Raw genomic sequence first — 23,414 nt, 5'->3', positions numbered from 1 at the left:
TAAAAAAAGAGAACAAAGGTGAATGGCTGCTGTTTCCAATCGGTTGCTCGTTTGCCTGCTTCATGTTGTTTTCTTGTCATGGGGCATCATCGACTGCTATGTTGTCATATCATTCAATAAATTCACTCGGGGGCACCAAGATTGTTGTGTAATATTTATCTTTGCGGTGGATATTACAGAAAAAGAAAAAGAAGGTTGAATGTTTGAATTGATGTCTTTTTTGGGGGGGTGACTGTAAAGTGACCTTGAGGGTTTGGAAAGGCGCTAATGAATGAAATGTATTCTTCTTCTTCTTATTATTATTATTATTATTATTATTATTATTATATGGCTCCAGAAATTGACTTACCATATTTTCTGTACTATAAGGCACTTTGAATTATAAGGCTTACCTTCAATAAATGTTCTATTTTAAAGTTGTTTTCATATGTAGGGCGCACTGCATTATAAGGCACATAGGATAAAAGCAACAATACTGACTGCAGTTGCGCTAGGCATCCACTAAATGGAGCAACACTAAATGGAATACAATACAATGAAACTATAAGAACAAGGGTCTCAAACGTGGGTCCACGAGGGCCACTCTCCTGCATGTTTTCCATCTCTCCGTGGTGCAACACACCTGATTGAAATGGTCATCTTATCAGCAGTCACAGGATATTTTTTTCTGTGGGTGAGCAGCAGCAGCCACACGCGCCAGCGTTCACTCAACCCGGAAGTAACATAAAGTAAGAAAAACACACAAAAAAACTAAATAACAAACAATATGACGACACAGAGACATTCATTCTTCAGCACTTTCTGTACCCTCTTTGTGACATGAAGCAGTTCTAGATAAAAGAGGAGAGGATCAAAGTGTCCTTTTCAGCAGTGGATCAGAGACGTCATGGTGGAATGCGCACGTCTACTACATAACGGCCTGGAAGGAGTTTTTGCTGCAAAAGTGGTTGCTTGAAATTGGTATCTGTTTTGTTGGCAGTACTACTGCACATTGGCACAAGTTGTACGCAAACGCACGCGATATGTCTGCAGTCTTGCTTAAAGGCACTTCAGTTTGGTTCTGTAGCTAAAGGTTGCGTTAGTTTACACACAGACGAACAGTCACCAGCCACAACAAAACGGTGCAACGGCGCGAAGCCAACGGGGCTGACGTGCTTCCACTCGGCTCCATCGTCGAGGCAACCTTTGTTATGGAATCTGTTGTCAAGGTCACCGAAGTCCCCGATAGCTCTCCGGAAATTTGCTCGAGCGTCCCATCCACAGAGATTCCGTCTTTGGGGGATTGCTGATCTAAGACGTCCCGATCCGAAGTCTTGTACCACTGACATTGAAAGTCTTTCTTCCACAACTCAGCGGGGTCCGGGTCAGCTGCCTTTGCGTCCGGATCGGGCTTGTCTGTGGCTTTGGCTGCGTCTGCCTGCCGGATTAAATGGTTAACGGCGGTACTTGAATTTCTTACCTTTACCTGGGATTTTAATGAAACGAAAATATTTGACATCCTTTTTCCGATGCTGCTTAACCTTATTTTTGTGACAGGTGAGCTGGAGGCGCTTTCTGATGATTTTGAATGAGCGGTTGCTGGCAAAAATGATTGTCTACCTATAGACAAACATTCATATGATATACAGCAGGGGTCGGGAACCTATGGCTCGTGAGCCATATATGGCTCTTTTGATGATTGCATATGGCTCGCCGATAAAACTAAATACTACATATTCTCGTTTTTTTCGCCGTTCATTTCCTGTTGTGGCTGCAGTTGGCCGAAAGCGCTATTTTGATTGGATGATACTGGCCGCCATGTTGAAACAGGTAAACGCCCCTTTAAATGAGCCCAACGAGTACACAAGATTGAATGCACTGGAGGTTCACCTTTGAGGAGAGAAAAGGTTCGGATTCTAATTTGCAATGAAACAATACCATCGATGAAACAGTCGAATGTCAACAAGCCCCATGTTAACGTTAGCATAAATATACTTTTGCGAGAAGATATTGCAGATAGCAAGTGTGGAAGCTTATGAGTCGTGTGCAGGCAAGCTAGCAGTAACTTCGCCTCTGGACCGGCAAGTTGAATTTCATTCCGATCGTTTGCCTGGATTTTTACCAATCACGAGGAACGGAAAACCATTCATGTGAACGGTGAGTACTATCACAAAGTTATTTTAAATAATGCATTCTGACATTTTGTTGAAAAGTGGCCGCGCGTGCGTGTGTGTAAGCGCACGCATGCACGCGTTTGTGTGTGCGCGCACGTCCGTGTGCGCACGTCCGCGTGCGTGTGGCTCTCACTGAAAAACATTTCTAAATATTTTACTTTTATGGCTCTCTTAGTCAAAAAGGTTCCCGACCCTTGATTATACAGTATCGACAATTTAGATCAAGGGTGTCAAACTCATATTTTGCCGCGGGCCAAATTATAGTTCCGTTTTCCTCAAGGGGGCTGTTATGAATTTGGGAAGCCATTCGAACGTTTAATCCCCTTCACATATGAGTGCACAACAAATTAACTAATTCACTGCCAGACACATGCCAAATTGTGTCCAATCGAGTGCCAGGGTTTTTGTCATTGTCACTTGAATTCCAGGACCCACAGAATATTGAGTTTTAGGACTACATAAACATTCAATACAGTGTTAGAAACCTTAGACTCTCTTCTTCGATCGGAAAAAAAGAGTTAACTCCTAAATCATATGGGTCTGGAGTTATATGAGCGTGAAATGAGAGCGGCTGAAAAATACAATGCATTACATACATATTGGTTTATACAGCGCTTTAACCACAGCTGAAGCTGGAACAAAGCGCTAACATGGAAAAAAGGGAAATGCAGCCCCCTTGTGGAAAAGAAAAAAACATTTCCAGAGGCCATGGCCAGCGCTTTATCGGCACCCAAGCATGAAAAAAAAACCCCTCACATTTGGAAATGGCATTGTACGTCATATTCTCAATTCCCGAATAAATTTGTGAATGGCAGTGAATGAGATAATAAAGAACTAGTTTTCAAATCTGAAGTCAAGAATAATGACTGTTTTTGTGGTTTACATGGGACAATTTGCAATTTTGGTTCAGACATTAGCAAGCATCATGGCACTTGACATGCTTGATTTGCTTTTGTGGGCCGAATAATATGATGTGGCGGGCCAGATTTGGCCCCCAGGCCTTGACTTTGTCACATGTGATTTAGACTCCAATGGACCTAACATGCATGTTTTTGGAACAGGGAGTTTGAGTAAATGTATGTGGAAAAAGGTGCAAAGTCCACACAGGAAGGCAGTTGCTGTGTTTCCAATCTCAAACTGTGAGGCAGATAAACCTCCCGCTTATCCATCGCACTACACAACAAATTTCTTTCTTTGTTCTTACTTCAAATGTGTTTGAAATTCTTTGAGATATCGCATTAGTTTCTTTGGATAGACCAAAACAAAGGCATTTTTCATGGCTTGACAGTGAAATGAGGCATCAAAAAGGACACCATCATCGCGATACATGAAATGCTTAATATGCGCAACACACGCAAACACTAACAAATCATCAATCACCGTTTCTGTCACCTTCTCCATCGCGTCAGCGGGTGGCGGAAGGTGGAGGTAGGCGGAGCTGTCTGGATTTTGACGGACACATCTGCCTTTTCCCTCGCAGAGGGAGGCTGAGCAGAGCCCGGTTGCCGTGGTTACATTCATGGAGTAAGGTCCCAAGACTTTGCGGACAAACTCTGCCAGATCCTGACATTCTCTCTACAGACGGATAGACAAAAAAAACATTTTGTGTCATTTTATTGCAGGTATATTCATTTTAATCCAGAAACAGACATTAACAACTGCATGATGATTAGGTCTACGAAATGTCATCCTGGCATTTCCATTACCTCTGTCCTGATCTCACTTCTCTGCCAAATGACCACCCCGGCTGTTCCCATGGCAGCGCTTTCACCAATGCTGCTGACCAAGTCTGTCTGGAGGAGGACATCAAGATGCGGAAGACACTTATATCGCCGAGCCACATGCTTTCCGCTGAGACTTTTTACGGTCTTTCTAAAATGCACTTAGATGCCACAAGGTGGCTGTAAAACCTTATCGAATACAAAAGGAGTGCTTTGGTGCCATCGTCTGGTATTTTGTCAACAAGGGACTGATATATGTTGGATTGAGGGGAGTCGCTTCTTTCAGACAGGCCAAAGCACTGGCTCATAGAAATTTACGGTCATGGTGTAGTGCCAGCTTGTGACATCTCCTGGCAATGCAAAATATTTTGGGGAGTCAATTGCAGCTTTTCCCCCCACTTACACCCCGCCCCAAAGGGCACATTTATGTATGTGTGTATGTATGTATGTATGTATGTATGTATGTATGTATGTATGTATGTATGTATGTATGTATGTATGTATGTATGTATGTATGTGTGTGTGCGTGTGTGCGTATGTGTGTGTGTGTGTGTGTGTGCGTGTGTGCGTATATATGTATGTATGTATGTATGTATGTGTGTATGTATGCATGCATGTATGCATACATATTATTATTATTATTATTGTTGTTGTTGTTGTTGTTGTTATTATTATATTGATTTATATAGCGCTTTAACAACAACTGAAGCTGGAACAAAGCAATGACATGGAAAAAAAGGCAAATGCTGCCCCCTGGCGGAAGGGAAAAAAACACTTCCAGATGTCTGGCCGGCACCACCCCCAAAGAAAAAACAAAACCCAAACAAATTTGTGGATGCTGCACTGCATCATATTTTTTAATTCCCAAATAAATACGAGAATGGCAGTGAATGAGTTAATTATTTATGTTTCTTTTTGCATGTATTTATTTATTTATTTTCAAATTCGCCTTTCCTTTCATCCAAAATCACACCTATCGCCCACCTGAGAAAGGAAAGTGTTGGTTGAGGCGTACACGCTGTTGACCAGCGGAAACACGGGAAGGTCAAATGACACTCCGGCCAAAGAGGAAACTCGCAGCGCCTCCTGAATTTGACTGGACAAATAAAGCTTCCCTCCGGATGTTCCGCCCTGTATGAAAAGCGGGCAGATGGATACATTGTTTTTGACATGCAAACCTGCAGAAAACCTAAAATCACAAAATCATCAGCAGTGCCTAAATCCGGTCTGTGCGACCTTCTATCAACAGACAGTAATGAATCAAAGATATTTGCCAATGACCAAGATGGTAGAATAAGAAATGGATGAACAAATAGCAGTCATGTTGTATGGCTTCACGCTCTATGTTCACATGCCTAGTTCGTAATTTAACGCAGTGCACCTCACTGTCACCACCCCTGAGGGCAACCATGATGTAGCCCATTGATGAAGACAAAGTTGACACAACTCCTTGCCTGTGTGGTGAATATCAACACTATCTGTATCAACGCGTAAGCTTGCAAGATGGAAAATGAAAACAGATCATGCTTCCAAACAACCCTTTTGACCCCAAACGCTTCACCCACCTGTAGCTTTTCAAGGGTGAGAAGAGGGTATAAGGCGGAGCACCGCTTCCACAGCCACAGCAGCTCGTCGTTGAGGGCCTTTTCGACAGGGGGGCACTTGCCGGTGTAATTGGCTAAATCGGTTAGCGCAGAATCGCCGTTGTAGCAGCTCGGGTAAGGGGAAACGCCCCATAGCGCTTTGGGTCGCAGCCGTCTTATCTCCCTCAGGGTTTCCATCATGACGGACTGGGCTGCTGCCTCAAAGTCCACCTGGCACAACGGCATGGAAATAAGTCAGCTTTGCTTTTTCTTTTTAATCCTTTTTCTATTGTCATTTTCATAGGGAAGAAAGGTTTTAAATTGTCAACATTTGTATTTATGTGTCACGTTAGACAGTAAAATAAAAGTCTTGATTCGATTTTTAGTCGCGGTTCATAGGACAACCGTCGCCTCCTGACAAGTTGTGTCCATAATTTGTAAAATCACTTCAAATGACTTCTACTGAGCGTATTTTACAAAAATTCCACCGCATATAGCTATATTTAATAAGACTCACGCTGAATATTCAGGAAGTCTTGTTTTTGACTTGGTGACGATTCCTGACGTGACGTCACGACAGGAACGAGAAAGCGACACATAATGCATTTGGGGTACTTTGTTTGGTCTGAAAACTTCGTGTTGATGGCGAAATTAGAAGGAAAACACATAAATAACGCAATGGTAAATCGTTGTGTGTTGCACCAAGACAACTATTTGATATTCGCTGACACACATTCCCAGCAGACAAATCAATCAATTTCCAGCGGAGCTTGTGCGCCATCTTGTGAATTTTCTGGGACGCTACATTGGAGTCCTAACGGCTCGAATTGATACGGAAGGGCTTCTTTAATCGATTGCAAACATTTATGCTTTCCTCTTCAGAACTATTTGAATCATATTCCTAACTGGATGAGTAACAAGAAAGCATCTTCTCCGAATCTGAAACCATTGTTTTGATTCTCGAGCAAGGCAAGACGTCTTGGCGTGACGTCACGAACAAGGGGGCGGGACCTTCTGAAAATGAAACTTTCTCAGATCATTTAGAAGTAGTTTTGGGAGACTTTAAGTCATTTTTATTGGTGTTTTTCATTTGACTAAAAAATCAGCCTGCGTGTTTTGGGTAGTTTAGATGCTATAAAACGTTTTTCTGATGTGAGTTAGGAAACAAAAAAAAATGATGTCGGTTGTCCTTTAAACAGCCGGCTCTACACAACCAAAATGGCCAAAAAACTCTTAGGATGCATTATAAAAAAAGCACTGATACATAGAGGGAATAATGTTCACCACATATATTACGGTCATCAGTTTGTTCAATTGTGGCATCCTTTGTTTTTGTAAATGTAATATTTCTCCAACTGAAATGGGAAAAACGCATTACATTAAAATAACTTTTTTTTCTTGCCTTGAGCACACTGGAACATATTGTTCCAAAGGAGGACAGAAATAATGACTTGTCTGTCAGCAGTCCATGTTTCGATTGTGCGATGGACCATCAGAGTTGTATCTCGAATCAGAGGGAGGTCTGCAACAATCTTTCACTTAGCTTCTTTTATGTTTCATCCGAATAACACTGCTGAAAAACGTCGGTATGGTATTGGTTGTTTTTGGACGTATTTAAAGGACAACCGACACTTCAAATTCAGAAATCGCTCTCCGTCACACTTTTCAATTCCCGAATAAATTCTCAAATGACAGCGAATGAGTTAATCTCGCACACATAAAACGTAAAAAACACTTAACTGATAAAACTAATCATTTCAACCATAACTAAAACCTACGAAAACAAACAAACTCACTCTGAAAAGTGATTGAAATAAAGTCAATTAAAAAAACAAAACTCAAAATGAAGAATACAAAATCTAAAGATTTAAACTCGACTTGTTACCATAATTCTCTCTTCTCACTGCCACACTTTCTTACTTCTTACCCTTGACCACTTCTCCACCTCCTCCGGTGTCCAATTAGGGAAGAAGGTTTTCAGCAAGTTCCTCGATGCTTCTTGATAAACGGCCTTCTTTTCTCGATTCCTCAACCACTGCGGTAGCCACTCAGCCCACTGCAGCACCCCCAGCCCGAGGTACCTTGGCGTCGGCAAAGCTGCATCTAAGTCCATCTGAGTTTTCTGAAGATGGCTGTCCAGTCGCGTGTGCTGCGGTAGACCCCCATTCACCCTTGTGTCTTTATCAATAAAATACGGGTAACTTCCCAGCGTGTCCTCGTAGAAGACCACCACACGGCCCTCGCGTTCCATCCCAAAAGAACCTGGATCTGGTCTCGTGGTGCAGGAGGAATCTGGGATGCCCCAAAAAATAATAAAAGGCTGTCCGGACAGGAGAGGCGGGCGCGCTAGTTGTGGCGGAGCAGCCATACTTAGGCCAGCAACGAGTAAGACAAGGATAGTTTGTGCAACTGTCGTCTGTCCTCGTAGGCCAGCGAAAGAGCAAGAGACAACTGGTAGCTTAGTCCTGTGTTTAAATGGCGGCCATTTTGGCTTTAGTGGTGGGTTGTTCCATGCCATTGGGGCTGCTCGCCGTCAGCGTCTCACTCTTTCAGGCTCCAGCAGCCAACCATGTTTCTGAAAAACAGTCATTAAAATATATATTAATTTAAAGGACAAGTGACATCACTTTTTTGTTTCCTAAATGACATCAGAAAAACGTTTTATAGCATCTAAAATAACCAAAACACACATCATGATATTTTTAGTCAAATGCAAAACACCAATAAAAATGACTTAAAGTGTGCTGAAACTGCAAAAAAAATGAAATTGGAAGTGGCCAGTTTCAGAAGGTCCTGCCTCCTTGTTCAAGACGTCTTGCCTTGCTGGAGAATCAAAACAATGGCTTCAGATTCGGAGAATATGCTTACCTGTTACTCATCCAGTTATGAATATGATTCAAATAGTTCTGAAGAGGAAAGCATACATGTTTGCAATCGATTAAAGAATTTATTCCGTGCCATTTTGAGGTATCTGGGGGCGGGAAATGTAGCACCAAAAAGAGGCAGAAGATGGTGACAAAGCTCCGTGTAAGGAATTAATCAGCCCGTTTTCATGGTCTGATTAATTCCTTACACGGAGCTTTGTCATCATCTTCTGCCTCTTTTTGGTGCTACACGAAGTTTTCAGACCAAACAAAGTAAAGCAAAATGCATTGACGTGATGGAAGTACTGCTGCAATGTGTCCTTTTTTTCAGTCAGGGGCGTTCCTTCAGTGATGTCACGTGAGGACTCGTCACCAACTCAAAAACAAGACTTCCGGAATATTCAGTGCGAGTCTTAAAACGTAAAATATAGCTATATGCGGTGGAATCTTTGTAAAATATGCTCAGTAGAAGTCATTTGAAGCGATTTTACAAATTATGGACACAATTTGTCCAGAGACGTGGGTTGTCCTCTAACTTTTAAGACCGTATCGCCATACCCTGGAAACATTTTTACATTTCCCTGAGAACAACATCTACCACATTGTTAGTCCGCTAACAACTACAAAACAACTCACATATTTTCAACTCACATATTTTCACATAAATTCACATATTTTCACATTAATTCCACCGGGTCTTTTATCTGATGTTTTCAGCATTGTTAAAATGTCATTTTGGTCCCAAACTTTTTCCCCACAGTCAATGGTAATCTATGAAGGAATATTGATAATATCATGCTTTGCTATGTCACAGGCAGTCTGTTCCCTCAGGTGTTAAATAAGACTAAGCAGAACTTTGGTACTTTCGGATGAGCTCTGATTGTTTGTACGGTGTGGATTATTAGCAGATGATTTGCCCCAGTGAAATCCATTACGCTTGTGACATTATCCCTTAAAATCACCCCCACAGAAATGACTTTGGACACACAACCTGCTTTTGGGCAATAATGGGGTTTACTTCTCATCCAGCTGCAAGATTTGGAATTGAGGTTCTTTTGGGGGGTTTCTTGGCTGTCTACTCTGGATGAATACGAAGTACTTTTATCTTGCTGTTTCATGTTTCATGTTTCTTTTATTCAGGCCTGAGAGGTTTGATGAACAGGGACTGACTACATATGATTTATTGATGCTGGTAGGTTGTTTTTTAAATGTAGTTCGATATATACAGTGTTTGTTTTCTTTTTACTTGTATTTCATAACATCAGATTAACTCATTCACTTCCAGACGATGTGCAAAAATGTGACCACTCCAGTCCGGGATTTTTGTCATTTTCACTCAAATCGCATGACCCACAGAATATTCAGTTTTAGGACTACACAAACATTCAATTCAGCGTAGGAAACCTTAGACTCTCTTCTTTCATCAGAAAGAAAAAGTTCAATCCTAAATTAAATCCGTCTGGACTTGATTAAATGATAAAAACTGTATTTACATTGCTACAGTGGACTCCACATGTAGCGCTCTACCATTTTTGCTGTATTTGTTCAATAATTCTTCTTTCTATTTGTAAGGGGCAAAAAACATACATGACGTTCATAGCTGTTTTTGTGTGTGCATTTGTATTTGTGTGAATGGGAATTTTTCTGCAAACCGTTTTTTTCCACTAGCAAAAAAAAAAAAAAAAAAAGAATAATCGATCTCAGTTTATCTGTTCTGGCAGTAAGACGAGTACACCCTGAACTTGTTGTCTTTTTTACATATTTTTTGAAATGTATCATTAAAAAAAAACCAAACATGAGCAGCATGCAAATTGCTGCTGTGGACTGCACATTTCTCCATTGTGGGACGAATAAAGGTTTTCTGATTCTGATTCTGACGTGCTTTGCACATATAGACATTCATGTTTTGTCAATATTGAAAATAGTGTTTTTGTCATGTGGTTAGGAAGTACTCGGTCCGATATGGATCACTGATGAAAAATTGCCCCCTTCAGCATTGTAGTACCCTTCCCTAGATTAAACTGTATTAATTGGACTTGGTAGTGCTAACCGGCGTGACCACCCCTAGAACAGCTCAATAATCTCCCAGATCACAGCCTTGCTTATGCTAAGAGGGTTAAAAGGTCGTACAATGTGTAGTATATGCTAAATAAAGCTTTTTTAAAATCCTTGGTCATATGTGCTAGACAAGGAAGACATCCAGACTATGCATTTATGATCATAATTGGGTACATTGGGATAATCTGGTTCACAAAATTCATTCACAAAATTAAATTCACGACATTACTTTTTGTATATGACCCACCCTGTCAATAAAGGACACAACGTAAATACTTTCAATTCCAAAGATGATGCTGAAAAGTGTGTTTTTAAGAGCATTCTTTTTATAAAATATATTTTTTTTCCTTTCAACCCCCCCTCCCCCACCCCATTCCCTTTCAAATCGCTACTGTGGACTACTGCAAATTTCCTCATTGTGGGACGAATAAAGGTTTTCAACCAAGTGATCAACCATCAGTTTAAGTCTTCGCAAGCTGCTGTTTTACAAGGTATGTCCAGTGCCTCACTCGATAACAGAGGTAAAAGACCAGCGTGATGATGACTGCTTAATCTGTTGAGACAAAGCTGCTGGTCTGTGTTTACAAGTCTGTCTGGGCTGTTGCTCATCCTTAGCCCACCTCTCCTGATGAACCTGGAAACACAAATCTACGTATTGGCACTGCAAAAAAGAATAGCACATACTTTTTTTACTGCCTCATGGATGAGGATGGTATGATCCAATCAGAATGTGAAAGCAGGGCAATAATTATGTCACCTTTCGAATTGCCTTAAAAGTGTGCATGCAGGAGTGATACACCAGCGGTGTGTGTTATGGCGACGGTACTTGTAAAGTCCATCCAATCATTTTCTATATGCCTTAATTTTAATTCAAATTGCAGGTTAGCAAAACCCCATTCCATCTGATGTCAGGCGTGCGCTAAGCTACACCACGGACTGGTCACCAAGCAATCACGTGACACAGTAACCATCCATATTCATAAGTTATCAACGGCGCAGAAGAGGACGGTCTGAAGGTTTGAAAATGGGAGTTACAAAATGTAATTTATCATTGAAGGAAGCGTAGTTCAAATAACAGCAGTCTGACAAGCTGACGTGCATCAAATTGCCTTTCTCTGCCTTGATTGCATTTCAGGTCTAGCTGACATGGAGGGTGTTTCCCTCCTGCAGGTGCACCTGTGCTATGTTTGCTCATCAAGCCTAGCCTTGTATTTAAAGCCTCTGATTTATTCTCCGTCTTGTTGAAATCTTGACCTTGCTTGCTGATGTGCTTCAAGTGTATTTTTTGAATTCCGTGTTTGTAAGTATTTTTGTTATTGCTCTTTGTTTTGTTGTGATTGGAGTTTTAGAGATTTCTTTGGAGTAATCTTAATGTTAAACATTGCCTTTGCAGGTTGTTTTGGATTCGTGTATTGTCTTTCCCGGCACCTTGTGACCTGCAATTTAAATTCATACTTTGTGTGATTTTCTATAATGAATATTTTTGAAAGAGCACTTTGACTAAGCCTGCATTTTAGAATCTTAAAGCATTATTCAGTTTGGTCAGAATCCAACACAGATATCAGCGATGAACTCTAATATAACAAAGATGGAAGTACACTTGAAGTAATCCTGACAGTATAATGGCAGATTCGGTCAACTTGAATTAAGATGGACTGATGATGATGGACTGGCATAATTTACCTGAATGTCACATTGTTAATGTAAGCCTTACATTTAATTGAAGTGGACTTAAAAAAATCTCATGTCCATAATGGCTTTGGCTTGACGCAGCATGTGAGGTCGATTAAATCATTCTTTTAAAGTCCTTGTAAACACTAGCAAAGCAGGTAGCTTCATCCATTCATTTTCAATACCACTCATCTCATCAAGGCCACTAAAAGGTAGAGGGCATCGCAGCCGACGTTGGGTAATAGATGGGATTCACACTGGTCTGGACATCAGCAAGATCGAGGGCATGTATAATGATAGAGACGGGTAAACTTTCACACCCACATTCACAAAGCCAGTGACAAACTGTGATCGACGCATGATACAGTGACATTCTTTGACTGGGGTGAGGGCAATGCCGGTCTCCTCCAAAAAGCAATTTGAGGTTTCACACATGAATTTGAGTTATTTTTGGATTAGATTGTATTTGGATTGGATTTGCCTTTATGTATTAGTCTCGCAGTGGAGAAATTTACATTTCACAGCAGCAAAGTGATGAAAGGAATGAAAGTAGAAAAACAAAATACAGGAGCTGCTGGAAAGGCAGCCACTCTTGCGGCGCCGTCTTGAAGTCAAAAGAACAAAAAAAAACTAAATAACAAATAATATGACAACACAAAGATACATGGAGTCCTTCTTAAGCGCTTTCTGTACCCTCTTTGTTACATGAAACAGTTCTTGATGAACTCATCATGCATATCAACAAACTGAACACAAAAACCAAGAGACGACTAGACCATTCGCATTGGTGGAAACAGCGCATGCTAGCGACATTAGCTAAATACTCAATTAGTTAAACATCGAGATCTCAACTGATATGTTGCCATCTTGACTTTCCTTGACTGCCAGTTTTCATCTTTCATCAGTTTTTAATCAAGAAACACACATCTCTAATTAATTATTGACGCTTGCCACATTGCGAGTCTTCATTCTGCGACCTCACAATCATGATTGTACTCAAATTTTATGTCCTTTGAACTTTTAAATTCTCACATTTTATAGCCAAAATATGGCCATTTTCTACCTATCTAGCTACATTTGGAAGCATAACCTTAAAAATGACACACCGAATATTTTTGGGCCAATGTCAAGAGTTTCCAAAACTCACCAAATCCAAAGGTTGCATTTCAGGGTGTCATCATCTGATTTTCAATCATTTTCCTCTTGAGAAAAATCCAAGTACTCTGCTGGATTAGTGAAGACATGGAAAAAGACACAACGGAAGCAGCCTAACACCCGGAAGAGAGAACCCAGGGGGGTGGAGGAGTCAAGAATAGCCAAGTGAGATGAAGATTGACCAAACAAATAAAGAATGAAGCCGGAGTACTTCACCGGAGGTGTGATCAAGTACATGGAAAGATGTGTGGGTCGGAATGTATGCAAGTGCCAGGCTAAACTTCCTTCCTGCGAGATGCCGAATGAGTTTAGCAATGACCGCGCTGCTTCACATGACCATCGACACCGGCTGTAATCTCATAATCCTCTGCTACACTGCTGCTACTCTTGTCCAAACAAACACTTGACATGTTGGATTATCTCACCTGGTTTCCTCTGTACCTGCAGATCCTCACTTCCTCTTGACTTTCACTCTACTTCTTATCTTTCCCCATCTCCCTGTCCACTGTTTTGTTTCTCACTGACCTCAGTTTAGGAAAGTTTTATCTTCTGATCTGAATTTGGGGAAAGACCTTCCTTTATCCCCTTCCTCCCCATTTTAAAAACTCGTCTAAAAATCATTTATATCCTTGTGCCTTTTGATTCATCATGACTTAAACTTTTAATATGACTGTGTTTGTGAATTCCCACTGTCTTTGTTTTTGTAATCGTTTTAATGTTTATTGTTGTCCATATATTTGCTACATTTACATACAGAACTTTGTACTATATATAGTGGTGGTTGTTTTAAATTGCTCGATTAATACAATTGAGTTTGATAGAAGAAATGTCTTTCCACATAATTTTCTGTTTTACTTGCTTTCAGAATGTTTATGCCGAGTTGAAAACGGGAAAAAAAACATTGAGAACTCCGTAAAAAAACACACACACACAAAAAAAAAAAAAAAAAATTAGCTAAGATAGCATGAACAATCGAACAAGAGTCTTATTTGTGTTTGTCAGATAAGATGGAGTATTTTTGAATGCCAGAAACTGGGAAGGCATGTTCCTGGAATCAAAAATGAATGAATAAAATAATTAAATCAATAAATATACGGATGGGGAATGTGTTTTTTCTCCAAATCTATTAATTTACCATCTTTGTTGTTTCTCCGTGTCACCGCTGGATATATGGTCTATTTTTCTTCTTAATATGAACTCAAAAAATCAACACAATTCTGGTAGTTGAGTGGTGAACTCGCCGACTTCACAGTGCTGGCTTCCCTGTGTGGAGTTTGCATGTTCTCCCCAGACCCGTGTGGGTTTTCTCTGGGTCCTCCATTTTCCTCTCACATTCCAAAAACATGTATGGCAGGCTGATTGAACACTCAGATTGTCCCCAAAGTGTCAGCGTGACAGTGACTGGTTGTTTGTCTTTGTGTGCCTTGTGATTAGCTGGTAAGCAATTCAGGGTGTCCCCCGCCGAGTGCCCAAACGCGGATGGGACAGACTCCAACACCCCCCGCGACCCTAATGAGGATTAAGCGGTCTGCAGAAATGGATGGCTTGATGGAAATTAAACATTACACTGCTGTTTTCTAATACGGGGCATAAAAGGTGAAAGTCTTAAATACATAGCAGAGGACATGACAAATACATGAAGTGAAAAATGCATTACAAACAAAACACATTATTTAAATACTACCAGGCACTTAGGTCATTTTTTTACATAAGAGCTGTTGTTCAAAATCAAATGTTCTTGTATTAATTTTTCTGGAGGATATTTTTTTTAAATATTGTGCTGTAAAGAAAGTGTACTGTCAATAGTTCTCTCTTGTTAGTTGTTATGCTCTTATTCTCCCCATCTCCTGCATTCCTACCCTTTCACCTCTCATCTATATTGTGCTGAAATTCACCATCTCTTTCATTGTTGGTGCCTCATTTGACGTGTCCCCCTCCACCGTGTTTCTAACCTCCATTTTTGATCCAATATCCTTCCCGCCTGTCACCGCATTATCTGATGCGCAGACACGCTTGCCATTAATTTTGCCAATACAGTACGTATATCACCTCCGTTCATACTGCAGCTCCTTTAAATCCAAAGTCAATGTGAAGGAATTTGCAGTGTTAGATAACAACATCTCCATGTTTCTTGTGCGCATCGACTACTGATGATGCGTATCAGTCTGGCAAACTTTGAGATGTCATAGTTCAGCCAGCCCCTTTATTCCCTCATGCTATAAAGTGCACCAAAGCACTACAAGACCTTCCAGATAAAAGCATGTGCAGCATGCTAATCATCTTTACATTGGAAAAATACATTTCCACAGGTTTCTGTGTGTTTCCAAGCCTGCTACAAAGTTCTTTCTTTTACTGTATAACGGATACTTGCATTGGAGGTCATCGCCAATGTAGTAGACTACTGTATAAGCATATTTTCTTTTCTTTTTTTGTTTATTAGCTTGCATTTGAACCATGTCACAGACAGGTTTTTACCTTTTGGGTAAAAGTAAGAAAACTAAGAAAAGTAGTAGGAAAATAATCAACTAGTGATGTTAAATTTCTGAGATTCCCATATTTTCCGCAGTTTAAGGCACACCCAAAAGCATTCCGTTTTCTCAAAAAGAGCCGAGAAGGGTCGGGCATTGGCGCTCGGGATCGCCCCGACAAGAACGTCGCGTTGGGCCCATGGCCGGACCGCCGCCTCCACCTCTTTGAGATAGTTTGTTCTGCTTTGGGGGCGAGGTGGCGGGTCGGGTGCATCGGGCGTCGGCGCGGAAAGCGTGGTACGGCCGGGGAGAGGGCAATCGGTAGAACGGTGGTGACCCAGGCCCATGCCCGCCCGCCCCCGTCCGAATCAGGTCGTTTCCAAGTCATTTAGCACCGAGTCTCTATTCAATATTTTGAATGGATTTCGACTTACGACCATTTTGACTTGCGATCGGTTGGTCGGAACAGAACCCAATCATAAATCGAATGTTACCTGTAGATTTTATTTCTTCCTACATTTAACAGTAAAGTCTCGTTATATCGATATTCAAGGGAGTCCGAAAACATATCGATATAACCGGGACTATCGATATATCCGATATCGATATAACGAGACTTTACTGTATTTTTGATTAATTTCCCCCTTCAAATCCCATCGTAAAACCCACCTATTGAACATCGCATTCTCAGTGTTGTTGTATCTCTTCTTTTGTCATTTATAATTTTATCTGTCGTTTTATTGTGCCTTTTTTTTGTGATTGTAAAGTGTCCTTGAGAGCTATAAAAAGCGCTTGTAAATAAAATGTATTATTATTATTATTAATGATTATTTGTAACCTCTTTCAAAACACTCAAGGACACTTTACAGTCACAGCAATATATATATATAAAATGAATATAGTGCCCCCTATATATTATTAGTATTATTTCTTTTAATAGGTCATTCATTGAAGAAGGGCCTTATACTGCAAAGGTTTTTGTACTGCAGAAAATACGGGAAGTCACGGTCACAATAAAAAATATGTGAGGAAGGGAATCCGCAATAACCGAGGGAGCACTATTTATGAACACTGCATGAATAAATTCACCCGTGATCAGACTTATCTTTCCCCCTCTCCCTGTCCACGTCAAAGACAGCAAAAAGAAACATGCAACAAGGTTTCAAGTGAGCAGTTTTACACTTTGGCTGATGCTGCGGCACTGAGCGAAAATATTTGCTGTGTGAAAGCACCTCTTTTGTCCTGTGCGAGTGTGACAGTATCCAACTGGAATGTGCCCCTTGCCAAGGCAGCCCAGAGGCACGGCTGCTTGTCTTACTGTCCATGTGGTGTTATTGCGGGATGATAGGGACCCAAAGTCTGTTCGCAAGTTGTTTGGATAAACAAATACTGTCACATTGATTAGCTGGAAATGTAGTTTTCAAATTGGGTCTTATAGAGTAGTGGAAACGATGAAAACTGGAGCATCTGATTATTATTGCATTATTTCATGCACCAGATTCACACTGATTCAATGTGAATGATGTAAAAGGTAAAAACTCCATATTGTGATTGTACATGATTATATGGGGACTACCTTATAGCTGAGCACAGGGGCGAAAGCTCTGAAAAGAATTTAAACTGGTCCAATAACCCACAGGGCACCTCAGGTTGCTTGTCCCCATGGGAGCTGTGTGGGTGTAAAATTGGGGGCTCACTGGATTTCAAATAAAAGAGGATGTGGTGGACAACACTCAGGGTGTGAGCATCTCTTTTCGTGAGCAATTTTTCCTCCAAGTGAATTTGAAAAATTCATTATTTCAGTTGGCCAGAATACAATTCTTACTGTCTTGACTTCTGAGTTTTGAGCCACAACCTTGTGCTTTTAGTCATATTTTCTTGTCTCATACTGTTATTTCTTTGGCTTGTATCACTATACAAGCCAAATAAATAAAAGTACGAGTGCACTTGCCTCAACAGTGAGATAGCGACAATAGGATTCACATCTGGCGACCATCAATTCGCATTGTTTTCCAATTGTGGAAAAAAAAATCCAACTGTTGACAGTAATGCATTATAAAAGGATGGTTTGCCAACCTCCAATAGACAAAAAGATGAAGAAAAGGGAAGGAATACATTTGACACCGTCTCTATTTAGTACTCAGAATTTCTGTTTGCCGGTTATGAGGAGATGAAATGTAATTACAGTAGTGGTTGATTTTAAAATATACCATACTCTTAGCACCATATTTTTTTCGGTGCAGGAATAAATTCATTGCATTTCCATTCATTTCAATGGCAAAATATGATTTGTGATATGAATATGTTGACAGATTCAATGCAACTTGTATTTAAAAGCACTAATCAATGTTAATTACCATATTTTCCGGTGCGTAAGGCGCACCAAAAAGCTTTTATTTTCTTCAAAAGAAGACCCTGTGCCTTGTACGCAGGTGCGCCTTATTTGTGAAGTATCATTGAGCCACAAGAGGTTTCGCAACTACTGTCAGCAGCCACGACTCCATTTCCCCATGGCGAAGAAGTCATGAGTAACCCTAGCCTCTACTGTAGTGCCATGTAATGTAGGTGTACCTTATAATTGGAAAACTTGTATGTATTTATGAATTATATTTCTAAAACATTTTTTCATTCATTCAAGGTGTGACTTATAGTCCGGTGCGCCTTATATATGGAAAAAGTTAGAAAAGACACCATTCATTTGGGGTGTGCCTTATACTCTGGTGCGCCTTATACATCGGGAAATACAGTATCCATAAAAGAGTATGGCAGAACGCCTGATCTTGATGGGCATCCATTTCGATTGAACAAAAAAAGTTAGAAATTGCTGATTGTCAACCCTAACCGATCAGCGTCCTTTTAGTGAATCTGAGGCAAATCTGATGTTTTGGGATGTTGAGCTCTTGGCCATGCAGGCAAGAGGCATTCAACCATTTTATGCATTTTATACAGAGAAAATGACGCTATTTGTGGATAGACACACACGTGAATGTGCGTTGGTCCGTGCATCTGGCGGATGACTTGCTGTTCATACACAAGCAGAGGTAAACAAAACAACCATAGTGGAACTTAGACGCAGCCACGCGTAGCACAGCGGCAAGGTTTGAAACAAGGACAGAACGTTCTGCTTTGGACTTTTGGTGAGCGATGGGGTATTTTATTCATGGTAGAAAGTCACAAGTTGTATTGATTTCTATTTGTGTCATGACAGTCGCGTTTAAAATGGTTGTTATTCAAATGCTGGAGTAACTCTGTCTGCTCAAGCCACGTAATGTGGTAATTCCAAATCATTTCAGTCCGAATTTCTGACCTTATTTTCCAAATATTGACTGCATGGAAACAGTTTTTTTTGGCTAGCCGTTAGCTATCCATACAGTAATAAACAATGTGTTAAATTCAAAAGAAGTCTGTTGGTGGATGTTCCCCCTGATTCCATCAACTGTATTGGTGAAAGGACAGAAAAATGTAGGTGTAAAGGTGTTTTTTTGGGGGTGGCGGGGGGGAAGCACGTCTCAGGAATTTACAAATGAAAAGCGAATGGTTTTCTCCTAATGCGATTAAATTATTCCATTTCATTGCTTCTCCAGCCGCCAGTTTGAGCTCCTTCTCTGCACACCGAGGCAACACAACAGTTTTCAAGTCAGAGCGGCAGGGGGTGAAAAGGGAGGGGCCGGAGTACTGTAAGCGGCGTGTGCGTGCGTGCGTGTGTGTGTGTGTGTGTGTGTGCGTGCGTGCGTGTGTGTGTGTGTGTGTGTGTGTGTGTGTGTGTGTGTGTGTGGTAAGAGAGAGCAAAGAAAAATGGAATAAATTAATTTCAGAATTCATTGCGACTTTTTCATCTGGCAGCAAAATCCATGCTCCAATGACAATGCCTTATTATATCTTTCAGATCTTTAGTAACTGTGAGCTTGAACTAGTTGCTGATGTCACGCACACACGCACACGCTATGATGAGCAACAACCATAACGTGAACGAAGCAGAAAAATAGATCAGAGTTTGTGAAAAAGAAATAACTGCCTACTTTGGGAATGACCCGACGCAGTGGCATGGGATGCACTTTTGCTGTAAAATAGCAAAATAGTCTGTATCCCAAGATTATATTCGTAAATTGAGGTATCACTGTATATCCCGTATTAATAATAATAATAATAATAATAATAATACATTTAATTTCAAGTGCCTTTCAAAACACCCAAGGACACTTTACAATAAAAACAATAAAAACAAAGCACACAACAATAAAACCATAAGTAAAATGATAAATAATAAAACAGCAGATTAAACTAGACATTGAAACCAATTTTAAACAGATGGGTTTTGAGGTGGGGCTTGAAAATAGGGAGGGAGTCAACATTACGGATGTTGGGTGGAAGTGAATTCCAGAGTCTGAGAGCAGAGCGGCTGAAAGCTCTGCATCCCATCGTGGTGAGACGGGCAGAGGGCACTTAGAGGTGAAGGGAGGATGAGGATTTGAGGGAACGGAGATTTGAAGCAGGTCAGACAGATCGGGAGGGGCAAGGTTATGGATGGCTTTGAATGTAAACAAAAGTATTTTGAATTCAATTCGATGTTGTCATTATGTCTGCTAATAACAAATGTTGCCTGACAAGGCTTAAGAATACCAATTTAAAACAGTATCTTTCCATCTATCCATCCATCCATCCATTTTCCGTACCGCTTATTCCTCATTAGGGTCACAGGGGATGCTGGAGCCTATCCCAGCAATCTTCGGGCACTAGGCGGGGGACACCCTGAATTGATTGCCAGCCAATCGCAGGGCATTCAAAGACATACAATAGTCACTCTCACACTCACACCGAGGGACAATTCGGAGTGTTCAATGTTGTAGAATGTGGGAGGAAACCGGAGTCCATATGTGCAAAATTGTCGTTTTATTTGTTTTTTTTCCCCAAAAGGCTTTTTGTCACGGGAATTCTAAACCGAAAAATGTCATCTCAAATGAAAAATGAGCTATTAACAACTGACAAAAAAGAAGATAAAAGCCAGGACGCTGGCCAAAATTAATGGGATGCTAATTTTAACTTTTGAGGCTGTCACTACAAATCAAATTATTTCCATAATGAGACTTTGTGTGCATTTTGGCCTACTCATGATGAATAAACGGCCCAAGCTGTCTCAAGTTTCATCAGGAGCGTTTCAGGATTGTCGAACGTTCTTGGAGATTCTTGGTGGGAGCCACGTGAGATGCAGTTAAATCTATCAAATGCCCAAATTACTCATTTAAAATGTAGACTCTGTATTCATAATCAAATGATGTCTGCGTGTGTTATCAAAAGTGGTTTGTGAAGGTGCACATCATTCCGGACCAGTTCTTCTTTGGCTCATGCCATGCAGGAAGTACCGAAAAAGGAAGCGTAAATAACTCACCAGGGGAACATAATCACTCAGTCGTTCCTTAATCCATCTTTAATGATTAAGAAGCATGTTTCTTTTCTGGTAAGAAGTGAATCTGACACAGGTTTTCAGCATCAGTGCCATCTTTCTTTATTAAATGAACCATTTCACCGCCCCTTGCATGAGCACCTCTTGCAGTTTTATTTCCAGCGGCGTAAACACAGAAGTTGGTGCTCAAAATGTTGGTGAATGGATCCCCAACTTTATTAGAATCCACTTTTTTTTGTGGTCAGCATAAAAAAATGCAGCAGAACTCTGCTTGTATGAGTGACTTTACCCCCCTACCCATGTCCCCCAAATTATGCTGCCTTTTGCAGTTTTGCCCTGCGAGCGTAACGCTGCTTTAAGATGAATACCATTTCTCTCTCATCTGTATCGCAGTGTTTAGTAGGCACCTAGGAAATATCAGAAAATTTCACTTTTTACCAGTGACCAGACTTTTTGGGAGGGGGTGGGGTAGAAACATATCAGATAACTTCAACTTCACTTTACATCAATGAGTTTGTCATTATTCCTACTCCTCTGTTCTGTCGCTGTTTCTCCGCAGTCCACCATGTCAACATGATCATCTGCAAATGATCTTGTGTGACAGAATGTAATCATATGGCTATTTATTTATTTGCTTATTTATTCGTGTATTTATGTAGTTATTTACTTATCTCTTTATTTATTTGTGTATTTCTTTATTTAGTTCTTTATTTGCCTCTCATTGATTTATTTATTCAGTTATTTACAGTATCTCTATTTTTTCTTATACATCCGTTGATTTATGTCGTTGTTATTTACTAAAATTTTACCGTCAAATGTAAAATAAGCACTATGCGATTGTGTAACTCCCCTAGTTGGCGGAGTCTGACTGACTTCCTTCTTGTTGTAGAATCACCAAACGTCGTCTGGGAATTTGACATCTTTCTCAAGATTCAATGCTCTTTACAGCTCAGCAAAGAGTGCCCAGTCCCCACTCTGAGACGCAATCCTCTAATTACCAACAGTCGAGTTTGGTGCCAGAATGCTCTGGCACTCGTCATGCTAATCAGTGTAAGCGCCCACTCCCTGGCCTTCACGCAGATGCTCCAAAGTATTAGCTACAAAGTCCTGATCGTTTGGATGCTGTTCTAGAAACTTGAGTCTCCATCAGGTGGAAATCTTTGCTGCCAGCCAAGTGTGGATGTTGTTGTAAAATGTTTGTGTGTCAGTACCCTCGTGCTCACATCTCGGCAACAGTTGAAACCGCTGCGCATGAAACACAGTTACACCACCTCTTGATGCTGCAAGAAGGAAGAGAAATAACATTAGTAACCACCATTTTTAACCATTCAACCATTTCAACCAGCCATGAAATCATAAGCAATCTCTGAATTAAAAAAATAAATAGATAAATACATAAATAAATGGACAAATAAATACATAAATAGATAAATGAATATACATAAATCGACAGATACAGTGGTACCTCGGTTCTCGACCATAATCCCTTCCAGAACCCTGTTCGAAAACCGATTTGTTCGAACACCGAAACCATTTTCCCCATTACAAATAATGTAAATCGTTTTAATCCGTTCCAACACAGTGAATGTTTACCTTTTTAATACAGTATTTTATACATTATTTTATGCATGAAATTGCACATTAAAATGCTGCCCAACACATAAAAAGCAATGTATATCTCAGAAAATGTTAAGCAAAATGGCGAAGACACAAATAACAAACATAAATGTAACCCAGGCTAATCATACGTTCATAAAGAAAATAATTCTGAATAGGATTTTTTACTTGCACACCTCCTTCATATTTTGCGATTATTTCTTTCTCTTATGCAATAGTTGTACGCACTACTTTTCTTTTTTCACTTGTAGCAGCACTTACTTTCTTTGGAGGCATGATGATTAGGGGCTAAAACTCTTCGTAAAACGCAGCACGTCCGCTAGCGACAACAGTTGGTCACGACCAGAGCGATACACCCGTACGCCGCTCAGCATCCCACCCTCGCGTACGCACTCACGCGTCATAACGGCGTTCAAACTCCGATTGTTGTTCGAACTACGAAGCAAGAATATCTCGAATATTTTGTTCGAACTCCGATTTGTTCGAACTGTGAGTCATTCGAAAACCGAGGTACTACATACATCAACAAAAATTTGACAAACAAATAAATGCATAAATAGATAAATAAATACACAAATAAATGCATAAATAAACAAATAGGAATAAACAGACAGATAAATAGAAAATCAAATGAATGAATAAACAAATAAATACATACATAAATAGATAAATAACTGCACAAATAAATACAAAAATATATAAATACATAAATAAATATATAAA

The 23,414-nt window shown here is 40.3% G+C and overlaps 1 protein-coding gene across 4 annotated transcripts; it reads right to left on the bottom strand.

The window, feature by feature from the left end:
* Positions 1-340: 340 nt before the first annotated feature.
* Positions 341-13,500, bottom strand: LOC148903944 (hyaluronidase-2). 4 transcript variants are annotated; one of them, XM_089004017.1, is made up of 7 exons: positions 13,198-13,500; positions 7,385-8,032; positions 5,440-5,688; positions 4,859-5,005; positions 3,860-3,946; positions 3,534-3,728; positions 341-1,417 (listed from the first exon to the last, which is right to left on the bottom strand). In XM_089004017.1, the coding sequence occupies exons 2-7, from the start codon at positions 7,973-7,975 to the stop codon at positions 1,079-1,081; spliced, it is 1,608 nt and encodes a 535-aa protein (XP_088860143.1). In that variant the 5' UTR covers positions 7,976-8,032; positions 13,198-13,500; the 3' UTR covers positions 341-1,078. The 4 variants fall into 4 exon arrangements, with proteins under 4 accessions (XP_088860143.1, XP_088860223.1, XP_088860299.1 ...); XM_089004097.1 differs by having other exon boundaries at positions 3,546-3,728; XM_089004173.1 differs by having other exon boundaries at positions 1,148-1,413.
* Between the last annotated feature and the right edge of the window lie 9,914 nt (positions 13,501-23,414).

This window comes from Hippocampus bargibanti, linkage group LG01 (genome assembly GCF_051943395.1).
Source record: "Hippocampus bargibanti isolate YZ-2025 linkage group LG01, ASM5194339v1, whole genome shotgun sequence".
NCBI lineage: Eukaryota > Metazoa > Chordata > Actinopteri > Syngnathiformes > Syngnathidae > Hippocampus > Hippocampus bargibanti.
Note: the sequence above shows the minus strand (reverse complement) of the source record. Positions and strands in the feature narration are given on the sequence as shown.

Excerpts from the sequence above, each read along its gene's own strand:
- LOC148903944 (XM_089004017.1), bottom strand. The coding sequence starts at position 7,975 with ATGGCATGGAACAACCCACCACTAAAGCCAAAATGGCCGCCATTTAAA. Across the intron at positions 3,947-4,858 it reads CCAACACTTTCCTTTCTCAG|ACAGACTTGGTCAGCAGCAT; the intron begins GTGGGCGATAGG and ends GTCCTCCTCCAG. Across the intron at positions 1,418-3,533 it reads TGGAGAAGGTGACAGAAACG|GCAGACGCAGCCAAAGCCAC; the intron begins GTGATTGATGAT and ends TTAATCCGGCAG.